Source organism: Podarcis erhardii (assembly GCF_964252035.2).
Source record: "Podarcis erhardii genome assembly, chromosome: 4".
Taxonomy (NCBI): domain Eukaryota; kingdom Metazoa; phylum Chordata; class Lepidosauria; order Squamata; family Lacertidae; genus Podarcis; species Podarcis erhardii.
The window spans coordinates 85,941,029-85,963,921 of record NC_138508.1 but is presented as its reverse complement, the minus strand read 5'-3'; the positions used below and the strand labels follow the sequence as shown (position 1 = coordinate 85,963,921).

Genomic DNA, 22,893 nt, shown 5'->3' with positions numbered 1-22,893 from the left:
CGTTTTTTCAGGTTGTGGACTGCCGAAACCCAGAAGTACCGGAACAGGTAACTTCCAGGTTTCAATGGTTGCACATGCACAGAAGCGCTAAATCATGCTTTGTGCATGCGCAGAAGCGCCGAATCACAGCCCATGCGTGCACAGACATGGGTTGTGAATGCTGCAGGTTGTGAACGTGCATCCCGCACGGATCATGTTCGCAACCCAAGCGTCCAATGTAATGTAATAATCAGATTAGCCATTTCAACACCCCCCTCCAAGAGTTATCTTACCTCTAGCAGTTCAGGATAATTAGCAAACCAGCCATCCCTAAATCAAAATTTAAAATGTACTCACAAAGGAGAACTCTTTAGCATAAACCTCCTCTACCTGCTCTCTCTTGTTTGGTTATGTTCATAGCTTTTAAAAATGGCTTTAATCCTATGTAGAGTTAGGCCTCTCTGACTCTAGGATTAAGTTAAATGTTAGTTAGCTGTATTAGTCAATGTTACCGTATTTTTCGCCCCATAGGACGCACCAAGTTTTTTGGGGGGGAAATAAAGAAAAAAAAATTATTTCCCCCCCAGGCGCTTGTGGGGCCGGCAGTGGGGAGAAGCGCTCTTCTCCCCGCCGCCCACCTGCAGACCAGGTCCGGGGACAGCAGGAAGACGCGCTGCGCCTCCCAGCTGTCCCCGGAGCTTGCGGGGCATGCAGCGAGGAGAAGCGCTCTTCTCCCCGCCGCCCGCCTGCAGACCAGGTCCAGGGACAGCGGGAAGACGCGCTGCGCCTCCCAGCTGTCCCCGGAGCTTGCGGGGCAGGCAGCGGGGAGAAGCACGCGTCTCCCCGCCGTCAGCCTCCAAACCACATCGGGAGACAGCGGGATGGCGGCGTTCCGCCTCCCCGCTATCCCCCGACCTTGTGAGGCTGGCACCGCAGCTCTCCTGAAGCCTGAGAGAGCGAGAGGGGTCGGTGCACACCGACCCCTCTCGCTCTCCAGGCTTCAGCAAAAGCCTGCATTCGCCCCATAGGACACGCACACACATTTCCCCTTCATTTTTGGAGGGGAAAAAGTGCGTCCTATAGGGTGAAAAATACGGTATATCCAGACAGGTGTAGAGTTGTTGCCAGAGTGCTCACTGCTTCCCATGCCCTCCGGTAATGTGTGGATGACGATTATATTTGTGTAGGAAAGAACTTAATCATTGGCCCTACAACCACATTAGCACTGGTAAAAGCCACAGAATTATGGCTCCAACACCTCACTGAAAAAATATATGAATTTGTCTCCCAGGTTTTCATGCAAAAGGTTATAGCAATGTGTTTTCCAAACGTTACAAGCAAAACATTCAACAGTGCCTAAATTCAATCTCTCACAATGTTTAGTCCACACATCAACAGTTCAAAAGGGATCACTTCTCAAAAGTGAGAAGTGCCTTAGTAAAATATTTACAATAGGACTATGGTAGACTTCATGCAACATGACCATGAACTTTCATTTGGCATCCCCTAAACCAGGGGTCTGCAACCTTTAAGACAAAAAGAGCCACTTGGACCCATTTCCGAAGGAAAAAAAACTGGGAGCCGCAAAACTCGTCATTATAAAAATAACTTTTTGTCACTTTTTTATTATTTCTTCGTTTGACCCCTCAGAATTACTCCTCCTCATAGAAATAAACGTTAAATTAACAAGTTACCTTTTTTGTGTGTGTGTTCTTCACTCCCCTTCAAAACAGTGACCAACGTACATGCCCCCTTTCAATGCAGTGACCAGCGTACATGCCCCTTACAATGTAGCAGGCAGGAAGGTGATGTCGGGACGGTGCGTGACTAACGCACGCACCGCCCCCATGCGACATCACAGCCAGTACAGCGCCCGCCACACTGGGGAGTGTCAGGGCGCACAATGCACCTCCTCCCCTCACTAGTATCCGCCCTGGAGCAGCAGTAAAGGTGTAAAAGAGCCACATGCGGCTCCGGAGCCGCGGGTTGCAGACCCCTGCCCTAAACGATAAACGATGCGTTTCTTGTATATGGAGCAATCCTATGCACGAGATGCTGGCCTAAAACAAGCCGGTCTAAGTTAAGCCAGTGTCAATTTCTACCAGATCCAAAACCTGTTCAGCAGTGGGGCTGCTGCAGCTCTGCCTAAGCCTCACAGGGGGGGAAACAAGCCTTTCAAATAGTGCTACATACCAGGCCATGTGACCAAGCTGAACAGCTTTAAAGGTAAAGGGACCCCTGACCATTAGGTCCAGTTGTGGCCAACTCTGGGGTTGCGGCGCTCATCTCACTTTACTGGCCAAGGGAGCCAGCGTACAGCTTTCGGGTCATGTGGCCAGCATGACTAAGCCGCTTCTGGCGAACCAGAGCAGTGCATGGAAACATCGTTTACCTTCCCGCCGGAGTGGTACCTATTTATCTACTTGCACTTTGACGTGCTTTCGAACTGCTAGGTTGGCAGGAGCAGGGACCAAGCAATGGGAGCTCACCCCGTGGCGGGGATTTGAACCGCCGACCTTCTAATCGGCAAGTCCTAGGCTCTGTGGTTTAACCCCCCGCGCCACCCGCGTACGGCCTTAGGCAGGGGCAAAACTAGGCTTTATTTCACCCAGTTTGGCACACACACCCCTGTGCATTTGCGTACACACACACACACACACACACACACACACACACACACAGAGGCTGGGAGCCTCAGTGGCACCCCTCTGGGGCAAAAACACCTGGCTAGCCCCCCCCCCATAGCTACAGCTCTGCCTTAGGATCCAACCAGTGGACACCCCTGAAACACTCCTTTTGGGGGGACTTACAGCAGTCTTATCCAAGCTTCAAGTGAGCTGGGATAAGCTTGTTACTCCAGCATCCTCGCCCAACTGAGCCAGAGGTCCGCTGCATCCTAAGCTACTCACCCCCGCAGATCTTGCCATAGGATTGCACCCATGTTTTCAGCCATCATTTTGAAGAGCAGTTGTTGTTTTTAAAGGTTCTGTTTCCTGGCAGCTTACCACTTACGAGTCTGCGTAACCCACGAGTTTTATTTCAGGATGCTCTCTGTATAAATGTCTTATCGGCTGTAATCATGTTTACATACATAAAAATTGTAAACCCTGGAATGACACTTTAACAGCTGACTTAGTCATTATAGCTACTCCACTGCAACATGCTGTGAAGCTAGATATAAATATGAAACACTATAGGGTTTCCCCCCCTTTTTTTACAATCTTTTGTAGAAGACAAAAAATGACACCATCATAGAATTACATAAAAGACTTGACAGGTATTGATTTAAAGCATGATATATCAAATGGTACTGCAAAAAGGATTTCATGGCCATAAATTTTAATGCCTTCCCACTCTGCAACCTCTCTCTAACTTGTCAATAACAACTGTTTGGTTTATAATATTTCCCTTGTTTCTCCATGACACTAAGGTCCATTATACTCTTGTTTGGGTACACAAGGTGTAACAAAAGGCAACCGAGGCCATAAATCAAATGGTGTTGTTGTTGTTGTTTTACTGAGGTCACACATTTAAACAGATTAAAGCCCTTATATATAAAGCATTATATATCATCACTGCAAAATACCTTTTTTAAAAAACTAATTGACCAGTATTTCAGGCCTTCTTTCTCACAGTGCTGAACTTTGTCTTTAAATGTATATTTTTCTATACTTTGTAATGAACTACTTACACGAAATTCAGTTTCTAAATTTACATTTTGTCTATTACAAGTAAAGCAGAATAAAAACTAAAACTATGGCATATTCACCATAGTGGTATAATTTGAAATTTCTCTCAATTTTAGAAAATGACACTTCTTTCTGCAGATAGAACAGATTATTGAATTACACTAATTTATTCAATGTAATTGCTTTTTTAAAATTAGGATTTTTAAAGATGTGAAACTTATGAGAGCATCTCAAGCGCACGTTATGAATATTCAAGTTGCAAAAAGTGAAAATGTAATTAAAAATGAAATATGATGAAGCATCTTGTGGTATAACTTTCTAAACTATGTGCTGCAGCTACAAAAAGTACCTTAGTTGCATAGAATTGATTTCAGTTTTATATTTATTAGCAAGAATAAAACTGGAAAACATCAAAATTCATTGAACAACAAATTGTAGAAATGAAGGCACACGTTCGTGCAATTCCTTTTCTTTACTTTCTTATTCATAGTAATTTCCAGTTTTCATTAGAGCTTCTAATTTTGTGTTGCTTAAATGGTGCCTCTCCCTGAGCTGCAAAATTTTTAAATGAATTAACAGATTATGACTTTTTGCCAATTGCTTCCCTGGTTTTGTACCAGCTGAAAATGAGCACATTTTGAAACAGTTTTCAGACTTGCACATTAATGTAAAGTACTTCTGCAAAACACACACAACTCATTTATGGCAACTGGAAATTTCTGAAATATTGTTTGCGCCCAAAAATAAGAGTTTGAGTTAAATGCTCAATATAACGAGTCATGTCGTTATATTTTTAATGAGGGCAAATCTATTGATAGTTCTTTGCAAAACCTTCCTAAGAGTCTCTTTAAAAAGAATCAGGTGTGGGTGTAAGTATCCATTTTAATGTAACCAAATAAAATATTAGGATACTTATAATATGCAAACATGTATGCAGAAAAGAAAGCTCAACCTGAGTTCTGATTTTGTTGCTATTTTTCTTTTCTTTTTTTTTCTTTTTTTTTTCTTTTTTGAAGCCAAGTCCCTTTCTTTCACATGAAGAGGTGTAGCATTTTTTTTAAAGTTTCTGTATGATTTCCCCTCTACAATTATTCACTGTTAGAAGAATAAAAATGTTGTAAGGATCTACAGGAATTCCATTTATTAAAGAAATCTATATTTTTCTCACTGAACATCAAATCGTATTTCTTGTAATGGGTACTGTCTATTAAGGCTTTCTTAAACTTCAGCACAGCATAGACCAGTTTAATGTAGTTCTAAAAGATTTTTGTTTCTTCTTTTTAGCCTCACTTCCACAAGAAAAGCATTACAGTAGCACAGTACTTATTACTCAGTTTAAAAGATAAACACATGGTGAGGAGAGCACAGAATATCTTACAGAAACTAATGAAATTGTCAAATGAAAAATTCAAATAAATGTGGATTCCTTTTGATTTATTTAACTTTTCTGAGCCAGTAGGATGGGACTGGAATGGGGGTCACATTTTAAAAGGCACAAGCCCACAGGGAAACTTCCAATGTGCAAACCCCATTGGGTGTCATACAAAGAGACTTCCATTTGATCTCACCACCTTGTTCGCCCAGACCTGTTCTAGAGGATCCATTAGATTTTAGGCAAGGGCAGGGGTTTCACAAGGAATCTGTTCCATCACCGATGTCAATTTCACTGGTGGGCAACAAAGTTGGATTTCACTCACTGATGATAGCCAAATTCTTGAGCACCTCCCATTCATTTCAATGGGGCTTATGAAGGAGAACTTTTTGGTGGATTGTAGCCCATATTTGCAAAGGCGAATTTGACTTGCAGGTGGGGCAATCTATAAATTCAATAAATAATAAGTTGGTGCAGAATGTTGCTAAAACGTAAATCCTAACACGAGGACAATTTAGGCTGCAATCCTATAAACATGAAGCTGGGAATATGCCCCACTGGGAATAATGGAACTTAGTCATGTATTAAGATTGCACTGTTAGAGAATAATTATTTGGAAATAGAAAAACGTGCAAACCGCATAAAAGCTTTATGCTTTAGTGATAAATCTTATTTCCATCATTTCCCTTTTTAACCGGAATAAGGATCTTCTAAAGTCTGTCTATATCTTTTATACTATGTTTGAATAGCTGGCAGGGAGAGAAAAAAACCCTGAAATGCTAGTCACATCTATTTAAAAAAACAGAGTTGTTATGTCTATTTTTAGCTCATTTAAGGTAAAGAGAAGCATACTTTAACAATGAATGGTGTGTGGGGTTTTTTAAAAAAAGAACCATCGAAAAATGAGTGTCGGTGCAGTATTTGAAAGCCTCAAGTGATTGGAACATTTTGCTGGAGCATCTGTTAGTAAATGCTTAACTCTGGGGTTATTAATCTTCTTTGTAGGTAAGCAGGTGATTCACCCTAATCAAGTTGCTGTTGTCCAGGAACAGTTCTCACCAAGCCCTGAAAAAATTATGTGGGCAGAAGAACTTATCACAGCATTTGAAGAGCATCAGCGCATAGGGAAGGTAAACCCCTTTTTTCATACTATGTTTCCTTTATATATAATGTTTCAAATGAAAGAAAATTTAAGAGTGTTTTCATGGTAACATAAGGGGTACATAACATCATAATATGTATTATATAGAATATACACTAGCGTATATTTACTAAAAAAAATAAGTAACTTGCGTTTTGTTGAGAGAAAAGCAGTTTTATATCAAAACCTATGACTTGTTCAATTTAAATGGCAGTTTCAGTTATGTGTCCCCAGTTTTGCTTCTTGTCTTTCGTCCTTTAAATGATACGTCTTAAATTCAGATGCATTCTAACAACATGCCTTTTTCTCCGTGATTTCCCTGATTCATAAGATTTGTTGGAATTAGCTGGGTTCTTGTTTTCATCTGTTTCCAATGCTTTTTATACTACTGTTCAGTATAACAGTCGTATTGTGTTGCATTTTTGTTTCAATGATTTCGGTTTTTGTTTTTATCTTGTATACCACTTAAGAAATTCTTTTAAAAAATATTAAGCGGTTTATAAATAATTTTAAGTAAATAAACAATGTAGATAGTGCACCTAGGGATCTAGTTAGTTTAATCAACTCAAATAATACTATATCTGACTAAGATCTTTTATAAATAAAAAAGGAAGAAAAAACCGCTGTGCTGCTGTATTATTTATTAATTCCTCAGACAGCTTTCATTTCCGTCTAACTTCAAGAAAACAATCATGTTTGGGTTTTATTTGTCTTCTTCACACCCAACTCCTAAATAGTAGAGACCAATTATTGTTTTTTACACTTTGAGAAACTTCTGGGTGTAAAACTCATTTGTGAGTAAAGTTTTCCATGCTATGAGACTCCTTACAGAACTGGACATCAGCTGATTGCAAAGTACAGGTGGAAATTTGGAATTATTATTTTTCAGAACTTATTTTTGGACTGGAGGGGTTTTTTGGATAGAAAAGAAAGCAAATTACTCCTCGAATATGATTGTTCCTAATTTAGTGCATCATTGAGTCTCCTGTTTCCTGCTCTGTGGGTTTCTGCTATGTAAACATTGCGGTGGTGAAGCACAATCTGTCTTCACTTTGTGCCAGTAACACTTAAATTAGGGGTCGCCTGAAGGAAAATTTTATGCTCGTTGCAGCATTGTCGGCTAATTATCTTAAAGGTTATTTGCTATAATGTAGTTTGCCACTTTGGGGGGGGAGGGGCAGGGGAAAGTTGCAATTAAATGTGATTCTTCTAGCAAGAGCCAAAATCTGAAATGGTTATCAAGCCAGTGAAGTTTCAGTGTCCAGAAGTGCAGCAGAGAACGTGTGATTCTTTCTGTGCAATTTACACAATATTTAATTGCCAAGGAAACATCTTTAGCAAAGAGATATTTGTGTGTGTATATGCATATGCACTTCTCCCTGTCCCTTACAAATCCCACTAAAGCATAGATTGCATTGTGAAAATATATGGCGATAGTTTCACATGTTTCTATCCTGCTAGTGCGTGCCAAATGACCCATTCCCGCAATATGACTTTGTTTCAGAAATCCACCATATTCCCATTTTATCATCATTAGAATAAACTGATTGCCATATACCCATAAGGAAGCTTCCCTTCTATCTTAAGCCATAGTTTATCACATAACTATAACTCTAATGTCAAACCCAGATGCTATATTAAGGTTCATAGAAATATCAATTTGCATATCTTTCGTTTTGATCACCTTATTTCATGTTTAAAGCCTCTAATGAAACATTTTTTAAAAAATATATATGCTAACAGCTTTTTAATTTTATTTTTTTGCATTTTCTCTGTACACCTGTTAGCAGCCATCTCTCTATACCCATCTGTGTGTCTACAGTGCCAATAGGGTGTACATATGGCAGCTAACATTTTCCAGGGACTTATGAAGACTACACAGAAAGACAATGTGGGAGTGATCAAAGAGGCAAAATATTTATATTTACTGCTTTTGCAACTGGGGAGCCATAAACATTTTCCATATGAAAAGCCTTGCTGGGCTATAATTTTATACCACTACACACCTGACATAGGACAAACAATGCAAGTTTCTTCTAAGTTCTTCCAAAGACTTTTATACTCACCCCCCTAATTGCTTCTTAGATGCAGCAACTGATTTGCAACGATCTTAGAATCAATTGAGGAATGTGGCACACAGTTAGGGTAGACTGATAGTTCAGAAACACTTTTGCAATGCACACAACCCTGTTTAGCCTGCTGACAATTGAATGAAATTTGTGGAAATACGCAAGTTCTTTGCCACCCCACGTTTAACTCCCAGTATTTATAAATATGACACTGCCCATTCACTGTAGGATTAAATTTTGACCTCATCAAAGCGAGTGAGAGCTCTGCCATTGACTTCAGCAAAGAACTGTTCTCACCAAAGTGAGGAGATACAGGATGCTGTTTGATCAACATTTCCTTAAAACATCTTATCAGTGTGTGTATTGCTATATTTAAAAACCTGACACTTAAGAAGAGATCTGGGTATGTATGATTGCTTAATTTTCCAAAAGAACTACTTCTCACAACAGGAGACATGTGTGGCATGTCCAAAGGCGGCATTAAAATTTTCATCATGATTTGAGCCTCCTGGTCCTGAAAGGTTCCAGTTATGTTTTGCTAATGTATTACTTACTTTTCCTTACAAGAAAACCAATGCATAGATACCACACTGCCAGCAATTCTGCAGTCTCCACCTTATTCCTTCCTGTTCCTTTCACGAAACCAAATCTTTAATTTCAGCAGAGCTAAAATACTATTCTGGCTTGACACTGTTAAGCTTTCCATGGTGTGTCTGTGTGTTATTAATCAAAACTGAAAGCCTGGAAAAGAAAACCTGAAATGCAAAGGATTAGAGTGACTAGTTTGCTCACAGATAAATTGCTGGTCTTGAGCCTCTGGGATCACAGTTTGTTGTTAATTGGAAGTTCTTAGTGAACAAAGTTCGATGCCCTCAGTCAACAATAGTTTATATTAACACACAGCAATCGGGTAACACAATTTATCAGAGTTTGGAAAGTACAGAGCAGCCGTTGTTGAAAGAAACCAAGCTACCGTCCTTCCTGCCTCTTAGTACTTTTTACTACACCAAACCTTTAAGTCACCAAACGGAAATCAGAAAGAAATTGAGTAAAAAATAAATGGCTATTACAGTAACAGAAGACGACTTACATTATGTTGAGGTAGCAACTTCAGATTTGCTGTAAATGGGATAAAAAAAAATTGTTTTTGTTTCTTTGAATGTTGGAAAAATTCAACCCATAATTCAGCCAAACCAGTCAGTTACTTTTAACAAAATGTTGAAATGTTTATACACTAATGTATCGCTTATGTCTGTGTTTCATTTATAGCTCATATATTTCATTATATCCCATATTCACATAGCTTCCCCCCCATATTGACAGAGATCAATAAACAAACACTATATTTCACGTGTATTATAGTGCTAATTTTGCTTAGTTCTCCTTTTTCCTTTTTTTTTAAAGCTCATAAAAACATCACAGTATAAATTCTGTTAAACTGTAAGCAATACAGTGATAAATATATTCAGAGGTAATATTACTAAGCATTTTAAAGAATTTTATTTGTAATAATTAGTACTGCCTGTCACTATGACAGCAATGCACAATAGAAGTGCAAGAATAATGTTTTTATTCAAAAAGAATAGGCAATTATGCTTTTTAAAATAAAAAAATATTGTGTTATTTATGCATGTTCTATTCTGTTTTCATCTTTAATAGCCCTTATAACTACACAGACACCCGTTAACTTTTGAAATAAAATTTTAAAATCTATTTTTGAATCAATTGTCATGCATTTTCAACAGAGAATAGTAATGCGCCCGGGTTGACCAAAAGTTATCATTTGCCTAGTCCAGCTAAGAAGGTTTTCATGCAGAAACAAGTTTATATTTTGGGAGCCCTAGACATAAATCGGAAGAACAGTCACATTTATTTTTATTTATTTCATAAAATTTATCAAAGCTGTTTACAAAGAGAGGATGAGCATTCTGATGTTAATCTGAATTTGTACTCCCTTACCTGCATAATATACTAGCAAACTTATTTACACCTGACTAGGGATGGATCAGGGCCATTATTCTGAGGAAGGAAGTCTTAGCTATATGAATGCAGACCAGGATCCTAAGACTCTAACAATCTAAAATGAAAGTTGGAAAATACGTGGTACAGAAAAAGTTTAGAAGCAAGGTAGTGTAACTACCATTTGACAAGTAGTTTCTGCTCACTTAACCAAAGTACCTCCAGTAAAATAACAGTGGAAAAATGTAGGTGACTTTATGATAAATGGTACCATGTTAGTCAAGTAATACACATTTGTTCCTACAGTGAGCTGGACACCAGGAGATATGGGGCAAGTTCTTGAATACCTGGCCAAGTAAGATTTTGTGTGATCACTAAGTGAGGTTTCAGTGCTCCACACAGATCGTTGTCCTTCCCCAAGATTAAAGTTCTCAAACTAAATTATGTAACTGAGTAAAAACAATAGAATACATTATGCAAAATAATGCAGATGCAGTAAATGAACTTAATCTGTATAATATATGTTGGTTACAGAATCCATCCATTTTAGCTCAAAAACTTGCTTTTCGTTTGGGGTGCACACAGCCTTGGGGCAGCTCAGCCACAGAGAAACTGGGTAGCAATGGGCAACAAGCAATCTCATAATCTTAGTTTCCCATCTGTAAAATGGAAATAATTGCCACACTGGCGAGCTATGAAAATGATAAATAAGAGAAATAATAATTATGAACCACTCTGATCCTTACAGATGGAGATGGTTCTATGTCTTCTCAAATAAAACAATACATACGGAAGCCACTGTGGTGTGGGAAGATATATAAAGGATAATCACTTTATCAGCTGCTAGTTAGAGGGTTGTGCAATACTTCTGGGGTACATGGAAAGCCAGCCCACACTATTGCTTTCTGTTAAAGCTGGTAGAGACAATTGAATACTGGATCCTATTATCACTTGTGGAGTCATATCCTGACTGGCCAGTTTATCATACCCTCTGCCTTCTTCAGCATGTTCTATATACATCCACATTACCTCTTCTTGACAGAAGTCGAGAAAGTAGTTTTTACACAAACACATCCACAGTGAAAGATGTTTCACACCCATATCTCCTGGAAAAAGCATGTGGTCCAGCAATTATATTCATTCATGCAGGCTCCCAGAGGACTTGTGGTTGGTGTGGAGAGAGCTTAACCCTGAGTCCCAGTTCAGATGATACAGTGAGCCAAACCTTGGCTTAGCTCAGGAGAGCAAAAAGGACCAGGTAGGAGCAAAGGGACGCGGGTGGCGCTGTGGGTTAAACCACAGAGCCTAGGACTTGCTGATCAGAAGGTCGTTGGTTTGAATCCCCGTGACGGGGTGAGCTCCCGTTGTTCGGTCCCAGCTCCTGCCAACCTAGCAGTTCGAAAGCACGTCAAAGTGCAAGTAGATAAATAGGTACCGCTCCGGTGGGAAGGTAAACGGCGTTTCCGTGCGCTGCTCTGGTTCGCCAGAAGTAGCTTAGTCATGCTGGTCACATGACCCAGAAGCTGTACGCCGGATCCCTCGGCCAATAAAGCGAGATGAGTGCCGCAACCCCAGAGTCAGTCACTACTGGACCTAATGGTCAGGGGTCCATTTACATTTTTATAGGAGCAAAGTGTTTGCAAGCTTCTCTTCAATGCGGTCTATCCAAGTCAAGGTTCATTTGGCTTAGCATATTGTGTGAAACTGGCTGCAGTAGCCAGTGTCTTTCCACATAAGATGGAATAGGGCAGAGAGGGGAAAATACTAGGCTTCAGAGGCTCACAGAAGAATGGAGGAAACTGATGTGGTCGTGGTGGTGGGACTGAACAAGCCAAAATACAGCCTTTGCTTAAACCAACAACCACTTCCATCGTACCTGCATGGCTGAATCCAAAATACATGGTTTTCATTGTATTTGGAAAACCTTGTTTCTAAGCTAAAACCATGCCCAGGGTACCAGTGATCTACTCTTAAATCCCAGGATGGCCACTGCTCTCCTTATCTCATAATGGACCAGCAACTACTTTCTGATAAACACTGATCAACAAAGAGAAACACACCCAGGAAACTGAAACCACAATCTGCTTGGTGCCCTATTCTGTACAGTAGGGCAATGGGTTAACTGGCCTCAGGTAGCAAAGAGAAACTGCAGAAACTGCTTTATGCCAGTGAACCCATTGATCCATCTATCCCAGCATTGCTGGCAACAGTCTTCCAAGTTCTCAGCATTTCATAGCGCTGGCTATCTGGCCATTTTAATAGCAATTGAACCCGAGCCCTTCTGCATGCAAACCCACTGAGCCTAAATATGGGGGAACCATGCAAAACATATTCACCCTGTTATTGTTTCCCTCTATCCCTCCCTTGCCTCCAAACCTGGATCCCTGAAGGACTGGAGAAATATCAAGGGTGTGGGGGTGGAAATGTGTATTTCACACTCTGCTCATGGTGGCAGGCTGAGCTGCTGAGCATGATAGGATATAGATTTGGCTTGCAGCAAGAGCGCTGGAAAAGCATACCTTCCAAACCTTAAATATCTGGTGTGTTTTTCCCCCCAGTGCTCACAGGTACAATGGTGCTCAGCTGCCTTCTTTCTTTCTTCCTCCAATGCAGGGTGTAACAAAAGAACTAATGTTCTGGCCAGATGGCCTTCTTCGGGGCATACTGAGAGCACTCAAAGGAAAGCAATACAGCCTAAATATCATTTCAGCTAATTTAAGTGGCAGCAATCCTGCGTTGTTTTTTTCATTTCACTGTATTTGGCATGGGTTTCGCTAGAATTAAGCGCCCGCGCCTGCCACAAAGCTTTATCGGCCGAAAATTGCAACGTTTTGTTCACATTCGGTTTTGTGGTTCGGAAGATGACTCTGAAGCTAGAGGAGACTCAGAATGGCTTACAAAGACATTTGTCCTGCCTGTCACTACTTTAGCCTTATTTCCTTGAACCCCGTCCCTATCTCAGCCCCCCTGGAATAACACTGCCAATAGTTTAAATTTTGGGGACTGGGATCCTTAAGATGTATACCTATTTCCTATATATTTGTACCACCTTGAGAAGATAAAAACCATCTCAATGAGGTTTACAAAATAAAACAATAGCTAAGATCCAGAAGTATACATGAGAGGCAGTGTTACTGCAGGACAGGGTTAGAACAAAACCACTGGCGATCTGTATTGAGCTCGAATTTGTGGCGTAGTGGTTAAGAGCGATAGACTCGTAATCTGGTGAACCGGGTTCGATTCCCTGCTCCTCCACATGCAGCTGCTGGGTGACCTTGGGCTAGTCACACTTCTTTGAAGTCTCTCAGCCTCACTCACCTCACAGAGTGTTTGTTGTGGGGGAGGAAGGGAAAGGAGAATGTTAGCCACTTTGAGACTCCTTCAGGTAGTGATAAAGCGGGATATCAAATCCAAACTCTTCTTCTCAACTGCTAACTTCCTACCCGTTACATTCATAATTTAGGTGCACACATGTGAATAAAAACAATCCAGTTATGAGAAACTAATATTGATGTTCAGATTCTGTGCACTGCCTATACTGGCACCTCTTCAGAAAGAGCATGCCCCATATGCTTTCATTGGGTCTCTGGCCTGGATTAGGGATGGGGGCGCTGAACCCCTCTGGGTGGCCTCCCTTGTCCCTGGCCATTGGCCATGCTGGCTGGAGCTGATGCCCAATAACGACTGAAGGACCAGTTCCCCACCTAAAGCCAGTTGACTTTAAGGTAGGATTATGTAAATAAGCAATAATGTTTAGAATCTCAAGCTTCAAAACCTTGAGTCATTCATAGATCAATTTCTTTTAAACCCAAGTTCAGGGTGGAGTTCCTAGAAGCAGTTTAATCACTTATAAGAGATCCCTAATAAACACAAATTACAATCCATGTGGGACGCGGTAAAACCTCAGCGCCTAGGACTTGCCGATCGCATGGCCGGCAGTTCAAATCCCCGCGGCGGGGTGCGCTCCCGTCGCTCGGTCCCAGCGCCTGCCACCCTAGCAGTTCGAAAGCACCCTCGGGTGCAAGTAGATAAATAGGGACCGCTTACTAGCGGGAAGGTAAACGGCGTTCCGTGTGCTGCTGGCTCGCCAGATGCAGCTTGTCACGCTGGCCACATGACCCGGAAGTGTCTGCGGACAGCGCTGGCTCCCGGCCTCTAGAGTGAGATGAGCGCACAACCCTAGAGTCTGGCAAGACTGGCCTGTACGGGGAGGGGTACCTATACCTTTACCTTTTACAATCCATGTATTTTGCTAATTTCTCTTACGGAATTTGTAGAAACTCCCTGAGTTCAGTTCCTAGAAGCATTATTTCCACCTAATTCCCTTCTCCATGCTAACCTTTTTGCCCTGAAATCTGTATCATGTACCAGCATTGTTACTCCCCTTATGCCAATGTAAAAATAAAAAACCTTTTTGATTTTGTACAATACTGGTCCCTTTATCGAAATCTGGCTTTCTGTAGGAACCTTTTCCCCATTCAATGTGTCCCAAATGTAGTCTTGGTTCAGCCATGATCAGCGGCATCTGACTAGAACCCTTTGGGCAGCCTGCAGTTATGATTAAATACATTTGTGCTTAGAACCCAATAGCAGCAACCCATGATCCCAGTCTTTTATCTCAAATGGTAGCATTTCAATTTTGGTGGACTCTACCAAGGAAAATGCCCCAAAGGCCCAAGCGGTCAATGTCACTGGTACTTAGTTTACAGTCGTACCTCCGTTTACGTAACCCTCTGGTTACAAAAACTTTGGGATGCACACGTGGCAAACCCAGAAGTATTTTACCAGGGTTCGGCCCGCGCGCATGTGCAGAAGTGATCTGCGCATGCACAGAAGCGGTCCTAAGGTTGCGGAAACCTTGGGATCTGACCAGACCTCCGGAACAGATCCTGTCCGCAGCCGGAGGTACCACTGTACTTACAAATGTCTATCCCACTTCTCACAATGCAGGTCTCAAAAGCTGTTTGCAACATTAAAATATATAGCTAAGTCTGTACAGCATGAAACTCTTAATCTCAGGGTTGTGGGTTTGAGCCTCACGTTGGGCCAAAAGATTCCTGCACTGCAGAGTTAGACTAGTCCTTCCAACTCTACAATTATATGATTCTTATTATATTTAATAGGACTTACTTCTGAGCAGATAGTCATAGGACTGCACTGTAAATAAATTTAATTGAGTTTGCTGCAGGAGACAAAACTTAGAACATTTTTGACTCAACCTTCTCAATGCTGCAGATCAATGCTAGGAAAATATATTTCCTACTCTCTTATTAGGATTTTTAGTGATTTCCGCCCCCCAGCAAACTTATCTAAACCCACCAGAAAACCGAACCGTTTCCTCCTTTAGGTTTCCAACCTATTATTTTAGTAATATGGTTCCAGGAGTGCAGTTTGCTTAAATTGGTGCTTTCTAAAACGGCAGATACTACTGGGATCAAGTTTTCACTGTTACATTGCATGTGAATTCTTGCAACATTCCCCACTACTACCCCACAAAAAAGAAAAACAAAACAGTCTCAGCTACTGAAGCGAGGATTTACAGCAAAATTTCCAGTTGTACTTATGAGGGCAAGTATGCAGTGAAGGTTTAGCCGCCTTGAACGTACAATGCTTAGAAAGGCAGAGATAAATAATAATAATGAAAATGATTGTTCTGCCTATCTGTAGATCTGTGCATTGTTCTGAAGGTGTGTGCAACTAAAAAGCTATTTTATAATATTTTGTTTCAGGCTAATTTTTGTTGTAGTTATCCAGCTAGACTTAAGGATTTCTTTGTATTCAAACAAGAATGTTAAATAATGGTAAAAATCCAGTAAGAGAGAGGGAAAGAAAGAATAGATATGATGATCCTCATGGTCCCTTTCCAACTCTACAGTTCTATGATTTTATGTCTTAATATAGCAGTAATAAATGATTATTGCGTACTAAATGATAATTGTGAGCTACAAAAAATGTGCACTTTGGAAAAAATAAAATAAACCTCAAAACGTTTTGCATTAAATAGTCATTTGGATGAAGTAAATTACTTTCAGTTGTACTGTTTTTCATAATTTTTATTTTTTATTGTGCACCCATTTTAGGGAATTGTAGGTTACCCATCTGCATTAGCCATTTGGCTTTCCTAAGCAGTTTGGAAATCCATGCTATGCCACTGATGTGCCTTAGCTCTATGCCTTTTCAAAACAGTAGGGTATTGCAGGGGGTTTGGTTGGATTAGATCAGTGATGGCCAAACTTGGCCCTCCAGCTGTTTTGGGACTATAATTCCCATCATCCCTGACCACTGGTCCTGTCAGCTAGGGATGATGGGAGTTGTAGTCCCAAAACGGCTGGAGGGCCAAGTTTGGCCATCACTGGATTAGATGATCCTTGTAGTCCCTTCCAACTCTACAATTCTATGATTCACAAGACGTGGCTTATTTCCTTTTCCAACTGTGGCAAAACGTTTTCTCTTACATTGTGAGAGAGATCAGCATTATCAATGAACCACACTCATAGCTATTTATAGAAAGAAGCAGACTTAAATCCAACCAGATTTATACTTGAACTCATTTGGGAGCCCACAATCTAAATTTAGCCATTCGCAAGGCTAGGTATGTACAATGGCAACATATTGGGCAGGGAAAGATTCACTGTATACCAATCTAGAAATTTTACCAGGTTCATAAATATTAGACAAGCCCCCAAACACCCCTCTAAAACAGAAACAGGGAACCCAAGACTCTTCAGATGTTGTTGGACAGCCCCAGCCAACATGACCAAGGATGATGGGAGTTGTAGTCCAGTAACAGCTCAAGAGCAACACATTCCCCATGCCTGGCCTGTAATTGCTGAGTTACAGGTAACCGGTAATGTTGATACAACAGGTAACCCGCAAACCAGTTTGAAAATCGCAAATTGGCAGCAACAACACTGCGCCTTGGAACAGAATACCAAGTCCCCTTATTCCTGCTGGTTTCAATCCCGCGGCAGATTTTTGCATGGCAACACAGCTTCGCCAGCCTTCAAACTAGTTCAAAGTTTTGTTGCTAGAGAAAATGCTCCCTGTGGGGAGCAGTAGTATATTATTAAAAGTCACTTTCCCAATTGGTAAAGACAGGTGCTTTGTCGCAGGAGGGGAGGGAATTGCCAGGACACCTCAATGCTGGCGTGGGCTAGACATCATCTGTGATAATTGCGAGCTACTGTTCTCGTTCACCCATCTCAGCTCAGTTTTTCCTGGGGAGTATGAAGGGAGAGCTCCCTGACCCGGGGATCCAGGCCAGCAGTGTGCTCTTTGCTTCCCCCTCTTCAAGAAAGGGACAGGATCAATCATACTGGTCCTTCAACCCCCAGTTCCACCACCCCATCCCAAAAGACAATGTATTTCATCCTGTGGGTCATTTCTGACTCTGGCTCAGAGGTAAATATATGCCTTTTTCTACGCACAGTGGTTTTTTGTTTTGGTCTTTCACACGCTCACATCTTTTGTTTGTTTTTCGTACATTTCCCTTTTATTATTGTCAGTGCCTCTTGGCTTTTTTCTAAAGCCAGCAGAAGACAACGCGGTTTGATTCATGTGGGATCTAATGATTCTTGTCTTGCGGCAATGTATGAAAAGCTAACCCAAGCCTGCAATTTTCCTTTCCCAAGGTCCCTTTTAAGATGCTGATGGTCTGGCATTTGGTATTTTCTTTCTGATTCTTTTTTTTTTCCTTTTTCCAGGGTGCCTTCACTTTCCGCGGCAGCATGATAGACATGCCATTACTGAAGCAAGCCCAGAACATTGTTAGTCTTGCCACAGCCATTCAGAAAAAATGATCTGTTAAATGAAGCTTCCCCCTAGAGAGGCTCCAGGAGCGATTTGAAGGCGGATAATATGATAACTGGGAGGGAGAAAAATACAACCGTTCACACTTCGACAAACACTGTTTACCTGCCCTTGAACATTGCCATATCTTTTTCTTCCTTGTCATGGACCATATATTGGAAAGATCAGAGCCCTTTTCCCATTGTACTCACTTGTTAAGACTCGGCTGAAAACAGAGATCGACTTGTGCGGGGAACGGATCCATTAAAAACAACAACCAAGGAAATTGGTGCAGAAACCCAAGTCTGATTAATTTTTTACTGTAAGATTTCCAGGCGAAGGGGAATGATGAGTGGCAAAAAAAAAAAGAGGGCAGAGTTCTCATACCCTTTACAATCGTACCTTGGAACCTGAATGCCTTGCGACTCTAATGTTTTGGCTCCTGAATGCCACAAACCCGGAAGTGAGTGTTCCGGTTTGCAAATGTTCTTTGGAAGCCAAACGTCGCTTCTAATTGGGTGTAGGAAGCTCCTGCAGCCAATCAGAAGCCGCATCTTGGTTGTCAAACGTTTTCGGAACAGATTCCGTTCAACAACCGAGGTACGCCTGCATAGGCATAGAAGGGGGAGGTAGAGTTTGTCATACAAAAGAGAAAACCCATCCCTCCAAAAAGTCCTCCTCCTGTACAACAGTGGCAGCAATCCTATACACCAGGGGTAGGGAACCTGTGGCCCTCCAGATGATGTGGAACTACAATTCCCATCATCCCATGCTGGGTAGGGATGAGAAGAGTTAGTTGGAGTCCCAACAACATCTGGGAGGGTCACAGGTTCTGCACCTCATTTGCACTCCCTTATCTGGGAGTGAGTTTATTATTTGTACCCCACCCATCTGACTGGTTTGCCCCAGCCAATGTGGGCAGCTTCCAATATAGAGCATAAGAAAACATTAAACATTAAGAACTTCTCTATATAGTGCTGCCTTCTAAAAGTTGTATAGTTACCGTATTTATCTCCTTGACATTGGATGGGAGGGTGTTCCACAGGGTGGACGTCACTAATGAGAAGACCCTCTGCCTGCAGTATAGAGAATGTTAAACTACAGTATATTAAGATAAATCACTAGGATAAAAACAAGGATAAAGGATTTGCTGGAATATCTAACTGAATCAGAATACGAAGAGGGGAGGTGTGAGGAGGTCAAGGAAATAAGTTAAAGAAGGAAAGTTATGTAAAGGTTTGATTTGTTCTTTTTTCTCTCTTCTTTCCCCCCCCCTCTTGATTCTGTGCATTTTTCTGCTTGTTTTTTGTCTGCTTTATCTTTTTCTTTTGATGTGACTTGTTTTTATGTATTGCTTTTTTCTGGTTTAATTGGGTGTTTTTTTGTTGTGACTAATGTAACCTTTAAAACTCTAATAAAAATCTTATTTTTTAAAAAAAGACCCTCTGCCTGCTTCCCTGTAACTTCACTTCTTACAGTGAGGGAACCACCACTAGACATGTACTGTATAGGACTGCAGTGTATTAAAACTACAAGAGCTCTGTTTTCCTTTGCAGCCAATCACTCCAGTGGAAAACAGCAGTACATTTGGCCACAGAAGCACTTATCAGAAGGAAACCAGGACCTAAGTACATAGAAATAGTGATCTGAGCTCTCGGGGTGCTGGTCTGTATGCAACCAAAACGGCCCCATCCACATATAAGAGGGAAGCATCAGCAGGTTTGGGGAGACTCCAAGGTTTGCAGTAGTAGTTTAAAACTTTAGGGGGGAAAGCAGCCAGGGGGTGGGGAGAAACCAAATGAAAATTGAGCATGATCAGTAGGCCATGGAATGCTGAGGCTTTGTTGCAGCAGGGAGGACAGAAAACAGGATTCTAGGGGACTGCAGAATGGAATGGAGTATCCTGGGGAAAAGAATGGCTCGCTGGAACCCTGAAGAGGAGCAGTCCACACTGCAACATTTTGCAATTCCCTTCATAGATTCCTTTGACTCCTGCAATCTCTTTAAAAGTTGCAAAGGGGGGGATTCAAAGAGGGAGGCCATATTTATGGAAGTTCCACGCTGCAACTTTTGAAGATAGAGGAATCCACTAGGTTTCTGCCCTCCATAGTTCTTCCCAATTTAAGTCACTTAAATCTGAAGGCCCGTTGCCTGTTGGATTAATCCAAAATAAACCACCACTTGCTTCTGTAATAATCACCACTGTAATGATTCACCATCCGTGCAATTAAGACCAAGCGTGCAAACTCAAATCCACTTAATATGGATTAGCTAACCCCTTCAGAAGCCTGCAACCAACCCCCTTTGCCTCTAATCCTTCCCGATGATGGGTGCGTCACGAATGTTGCTTTACAGGAGATGCGGCACAAGGGAGCTGGAGCGGAATTAGCGTTGCCCACGACCGTGCTTTTGAGTCAGGAACAATGTTGGACACTCAGATATGTAAGTTAGGCACCAAATGTCTCTTTAAACCAAGGTTACAGTCGCCAAAATGGAATATCTAGTTGCCATTTTTGGGGTAAGACAGTTCTAAAGTCTTATTTTTCAAATGATGGACTGACTGTGATTGATTCCCAGTTAAACATTCAGAGGACTACCTTGAGCTAGGTTAAGAACTTTGAGAACTTAAAGAAAAGTCACTTTATCCAGGCACAGTCCACAAAGATACTGGCTTATTCCTACCTATCTTTCTTAATCGTGAAAAGGATCATTCATAACTTAAGAATATTATTCACATCTGTGAGCAGGGCAGTGGGGTGGGGTAAGTGAAGACAAGCTACAACTACTAACTATAAGGTTTTCACTGTTCCTGCTCAGGCTGCACAGAAAAAGCATTTTGGTTCCAGAAATTCATTCCAATCGTGCAGATAGAATATAACTGATAGGATTCCAAAGGATAGGATATTAGTGTGTGAAAACAGTCCAGATCCAATGATTCCTCAGGCATGAACCTCCGGAAGATGGAGGTATCAGGTGCTATCCTGGCGCCCAGACATCTTCACTGGGTCTCAAGTGGCCAATAGCCAGATTCAAAATGCATCTGGTGCCTGGCTAATTTTGAACTGCCCCATATTTGCCTCTCATCAGACCTGGAAGCAGTACATTTCCACCATTCTGCTGCGACAGACACACATTGAGCAATTCAAGTCATTGCATGCAATTCGCTCTCTAATAATGTACATGGGAAAAGGTTTTTAAAATCAGCCTTTGAAGATAACTATTCTGCCCGTTAAGTCAAACCATCAGGTTTCCCTCAACGTCTCCTGCTTTGCTCTCACAATTCCTGCAAAAGTAAAGAGCAGCTGAATCTCAAAAGTTCCAATGGTTGGTAGGCTCTTTTTCCTAGCTTTCTGAAAACTAGGGCTCAGTAGCATTTTCCAAACTTTCATACCACTTAAGCCCCTTCAGGTAGCCAGACCGCAGTAGCTCCCAAACCTTTTGGGGAAACAGTTCTCTGGTCTGCTTTTCCATTAAAGTTTATTGGCAAGGGCAGATTCCGAAATGCATAAACAATTGGGAGTAGAGAACTATGGGTGGTAATTGCTCGATATTGATTAATCCATGGTAGCAGTGTGTGACCTTGTGTATGTACTCAGAAACATTTTGTGGAAAGAGAGATTAAAGGTCCAGAAGCATAACACATGAGACTGCCTGACTACTATCAGATCCTTGATCCACCTCGGCTGGGAGTAGGGAACCTGTGGCCTGCAGATATTGTGGTGCTCCAGCTCCCATCAGCCCCCAACATGGCCAGTGGGTCAGGGACGAAGTGCGTTACAGGCCAGCAACATCTGGAGTGCCAGGTGTTTCCCATCCTGAATCTAGTCCAGTAGTATGTGCTCTCACAGGCAGTACCTTCAGCCTGGGGCAGAACTCCATCCCAGCCCTGCTACCAGATTTAACAGAGCTGAAATTGAGGAGCATTTCAAACAATGGACTGACTGTGATTGATTCACGGTTAAACATCTGGCTAGTTCAGAGGACAACCTTGAGCTAGGTCATGGGCAGCTGTCTTCCTCCAAATCAAGTGCTGTATTTTTCGCTCTATAAGACGCACCAGACCATAAGACGCACCTAGTTTTTGGAGGAGGAAAATAAGAAAAAAAATATTCCGAATCCCAGAAGCCAGAACAGCAAGAGGGATCACTGCACAGCAAAAGCAGCGATCCCTCTTGCTGTTCCTGGCTTCTGGGATAGCTGCACAGCCTGCATTCGCTCCATAAGACGCACACACATTTCCCCTTACTTTTTAGGAGAGAAATCGTGAGTCTTATAGAGCAACAAATATGGTATATAACAATAAATAACCAAACACATTGCAGGTAGCTTGGTTCTGCCCCACCCCCCAACATGAATCCTGTCTACGCCCATGAGCTAGGTTAAGATCTTTGAGAACTTAAAGGAGAAAAGTAACGACCCAGGGACAGTCCACATATATATTGGCCTATTCCGACCTCTTTCTTAATGGTGATTGCTTCTGCTCAGGCTGCACAGAAAAAGCAATTTGGTACCAGAACTTCATTCTGATTATGCAGATAAAATATAACAGATAGAATTCTACAGGATGGAGTATTGGTGTGTGAACACAGTCCAGATCCCCAGGTGGTGAATATGTCAGGGACCATCCTGGCACCCAGGCATCTTTAGTTGGTTGCAAGTGGTTGAAAGCCAGGTGCAAAATGCATCTGGCTAATTTTGAACACTGAACGTGAGACAAAGACTGTCAACATCAACCCTGCCATGTGGAAATCCCTTGCAGACGACTGCAGTGCCTGGAGACTGGCAGTCGGGTCGAGCATCCACAGCAGTGACCAGAGGAGGAATGACCACTGGGAGGAGTGCAGAGAGAAGAAAGGCCCTGGTGCATCTGCAGCAGAACAACCGGACGCCTTCATC

At 41.8% G+C, this 22,893-nt stretch overlaps 1 protein-coding gene and 1 long non-coding RNA gene across 3 annotated transcripts in view; one reads left to right on the top strand and one right to left on the bottom strand.

Annotated features, from left to right (window-relative positions):
* CLYBL (citramalyl-CoA lyase) overlaps positions 1-18,300 on the top strand; it is a 193,916-nt gene extending 175,616 nt beyond the window's left edge. For both annotated transcript variants that reach the window (XM_081858287.1, XM_081858288.1), the window contains exons 7-8: positions 6,046-6,170; positions 17,913-18,300. In XM_081858287.1, the coding sequence (XP_081714413.1) occupies positions 6,046-6,170; positions 17,913-18,008 (221 nt within the window). In that variant the 3' untranslated portion in view covers positions 18,009-18,300. The remainder of the gene's footprint in view (positions 1-6,045; positions 6,171-17,912) is intronic.
* LOC309339889 overlaps positions 1-22,893 on the bottom strand; it is a 33,386-nt gene that overhangs the window by 8,159 nt on the left and 2,334 nt on the right. The window lies entirely within an intron of this gene.